This window comes from Nematolebias whitei, chromosome 15, assembly GCF_014905685.2.
Source record: "Nematolebias whitei isolate Nwh7 chromosome 15, NemWhi1, whole genome shotgun sequence".
Taxonomy (NCBI): domain Eukaryota; kingdom Metazoa; phylum Chordata; class Actinopteri; order Cyprinodontiformes; family Rivulidae; genus Nematolebias; species Nematolebias whitei.
The window spans coordinates 7,121,082-7,124,114 of record NC_056512.1 but is presented as its reverse complement, the minus strand read 5'-3'; the positions used below and the strand labels follow the sequence as shown (position 1 = coordinate 7,124,114).

The following is a 3,033-nucleotide window of genomic DNA, read 5'->3' as shown; positions in this document are numbered from 1 at the left end:
ATGATGATAACTTAAAAGTCTTTGCTATTTTACGCTGGGTAACACCATTCTGGTATTGCTGCACTATCTTTCTGCGCAACAATGGTGGAATTGGTGATCCTCTTACCATCTTGGCTTCTGAGAGACACTGACACTCTGAGAAGCTCTTTTTATACCCAATCATGTTGTCAATTGACCTAATTAGTGTTAATTGGTCTTCCAGCTGTTCGTTATATGCTCAATTTCCTTTTTCCAGCCACTTATTGCTACTTGTCCCAACTTTTTTGGGATTTGTTGACACTGTGAAATTTTGAATCAACATATTTTTCCTTTAAAATGTTACATTTACTCAGATTAAACTTTTGATCTGTCATCTATGTTATATTACGAATAAAATATTGACATTTGCCATCTCCACATCATTGCATTCAGTTTTTATTCACAATTTGTTTAGTGTCCCAACTTTTTTGGAATCTGGTTTGTAAATGTTTAACAACGCGTTGTAAATGAGTCCTCGAGGCTCAATGAGACTAACCTGTATAAATAAAAGTTGAATGAAAAATACACCAAAATGTAGGAAATCGCAAGTACTTTATTCAAAATTTTCTGGGGGTGGACCCTTGTCTGCTATTTGCGTTTCGGCATCAATCGGTTTACAAATTAAGCCCTGGTGGTGGCCATGTTGGATTTTTGACAAAGCAACCCAGTTTTTGATAAGGAACATTTTTATACCTAGATGCAGCAACACACCAAAATGGAAGTTAGTACCTCACATATTTTTCAAGTTATCATGCTCACAACATGCATAGATAGAAGGACGGAGAGAGGGTATTTCCCTTTCCCCTTCATCGCGCCGCAACGAGGAACAATATCTTGGTTAGAACATTAAAGCTGGTTCTAACATGTCCAGAAGAATCAGAGTAGAAAGAGGTGTACCTGGCTGGCGTAGAAATGTCCGTTGATCTTGACAATGACTTGGTCATTCTCATCAGGTGTCTGTTCTCTGGGAACCACCACCTCAGCTGCTGTCAGGTTCTGTAGCTCATTTACCTGCAAGAACAAAGTTTAGGAACCCGCAACAAACTAAACATGCCTGAAGAACTTCAACTTCAAGCACTTCAATGGCAAAACGAATCAAAGAGACATGGAAGCACATGGTTTCTGGGTCTTACCGTCTTGCCTCCTTTACCGATGACTCTTCCTGCAGCAGCAGCAGCCATTTTAATATGAGTTTCCAGTTTGACTTCTTCTTTTGGCCCAAAAAAGTTCTCCTCTTTCAGTTTGCCATAGATTCTGCCCTGAGCCTAGAGTAAAATAAGATGTCACTAATTCTCAAAAGCAAACTGATCCACCAGTTTCTGAGCATTAAAGACACAATGTAAAATGAAAGGCATTCACGTCAGTCAGCTGCTAAAATCTAGTCAGTGTTCACCTTAAACTGAGCCTCAGGGGGTCCTGTCACAATCACCATCCTCATTTTAGAGTCTGGAGTTTCAGCTGGTGCAATCTGCAGGATACCAGAGATACCACATTAATCATTTTAAGGGTGTGGCTTTGATTATATGGTTCGTATACACCAATGACTGCTTATGTGTCTCAACATGATGCATTAAATGTGACAACTCCCTCATGTCAATTAAAAAACATAACAAATTAACTCATTTTAATAATCCTCTTTGTGATTAACTATATTTTAATGAAGTACAAAGTTGCTGTGCCTCATCATCAATATTCCCTCTGTAATAAATCTGTTTTGTGTTGTTTAATCCCGCGAGCGGGCAGTTGCACACTAATGTCATCAGTTCATCACATTACTGAGCCGCAGCTCAGCGGCTTACTTTTTCTGACGTTGGCCAGTCCGGCTCTAGTGCTACCTTGCTTGGCGGCACAGAGGCGCACCAGAGGTGGGCTGTCTTTCACCCCGTGCCGCCTCGATGCAACTTCTGAATGGACCATGGTGGACAGAGCACGTCACAGTCCCGCACTGAGGCGTCTTGTGAAAAAGCCCAAAGAGTATGTGGACATCAAAATCAGATCAGATATCATGTTTCCATGTTTTGGAGTGGGGAAAGTTCACAAAACAAAGTCTAAAAGCATTTATAAGCTGATGTTTTATACAGATGATAACATTTTATACAATGCCCAGTAAAACCCATATGAGCACAGTTGTTTGGGAACCTGTCTGTCCATATTTGACTGAAGACACAAAGGCAGTTCAAAAGCTCTGGGGGGTGAGTGAGAATTACCCCGAGTTCCTCAAGGCTCTGGAGGCTGAGCTGTCTTGTGCCCCTTTTGCACTGCCCCAACTCTGCTCAGCCCTGCACACCCCTACTCAGCCTGGCTCAGCTCAGCCTGGATTTGCACCTGCACTTTAGGACTGATTCTGGAGGCGTGTCCAGAATCCAAGTCCTGCTAATGAGAGTTCTGCGATGAGTTACTCAAAGCAGTCTGCTCCTCAGATAAATATTAAATTATTATTTTTATATATGAATGTTTCTGTTAACTTATTTTATATATGAATGTTTCTGTTCAGTGCCCTGACACGACTTCTGTTGTGACTTGGTGCTAAATAAATAAACTGAACTGAATTAAATCTGATGAACCAGATTCTACAAAAACATATTTAAATCTAAAAAAGTTAAAGTTTGGTCCTCTGGACGTTCAAAGAAACAAAACAAAAAAAAAATGTAGAAACGTTTCGTCTTTCATCCGAAAGACTTCTTCAGTCTGAGGTGCTGTATTCAGCTCATAGCTGTTAATATAAGACTGAGCTGAATAAGCTCCTCAGACTGAAGAAGTCCTTCGAATGAAAGAAGAATCGTTTCTACATTTTTGTTTGTTTTTGAACATCCAGAGGACCAAACTTAACTTTTTTTAGATTTTTCTACCTGGATTATTGAGCATGCATCAGGATATCTATATTTAAAATTCTATATTTTTCTTCATCATTTGATGTATTTGCACTCATTGTGGTTTTGTTTCTTGTATGCAGATTATTTGTTTCTTGTATGCAGATTATTTGTTTCTTGTATGCAGATTATTTGTTTCTTGTAT

At 39.5% G+C, this 3,033-nt stretch overlaps 1 protein-coding gene across 1 annotated transcript in view; it reads right to left on the bottom strand.

Annotated features, from left to right (window-relative positions):
- Positions 1 to 3,033, bottom strand: part of igf2bp1 (insulin-like growth factor 2 mRNA binding protein 1) — an 84,115-nt gene that overhangs the window by 7,635 nt on the left and 73,447 nt on the right. The window contains exons 12-14 of the mRNA XM_037688794.1: positions 1,412 to 1,486; positions 1,152 to 1,283; positions 916 to 1,029 (exon numbers count right to left, since the gene is read on the bottom strand). Of these exons, the coding sequence (XP_037544722.1) occupies positions 916 to 1,029; positions 1,152 to 1,283; positions 1,412 to 1,486 (321 nt within the window). The remainder of the gene's footprint in view (positions 1 to 915; positions 1,030 to 1,151; positions 1,284 to 1,411; positions 1,487 to 3,033) is intronic.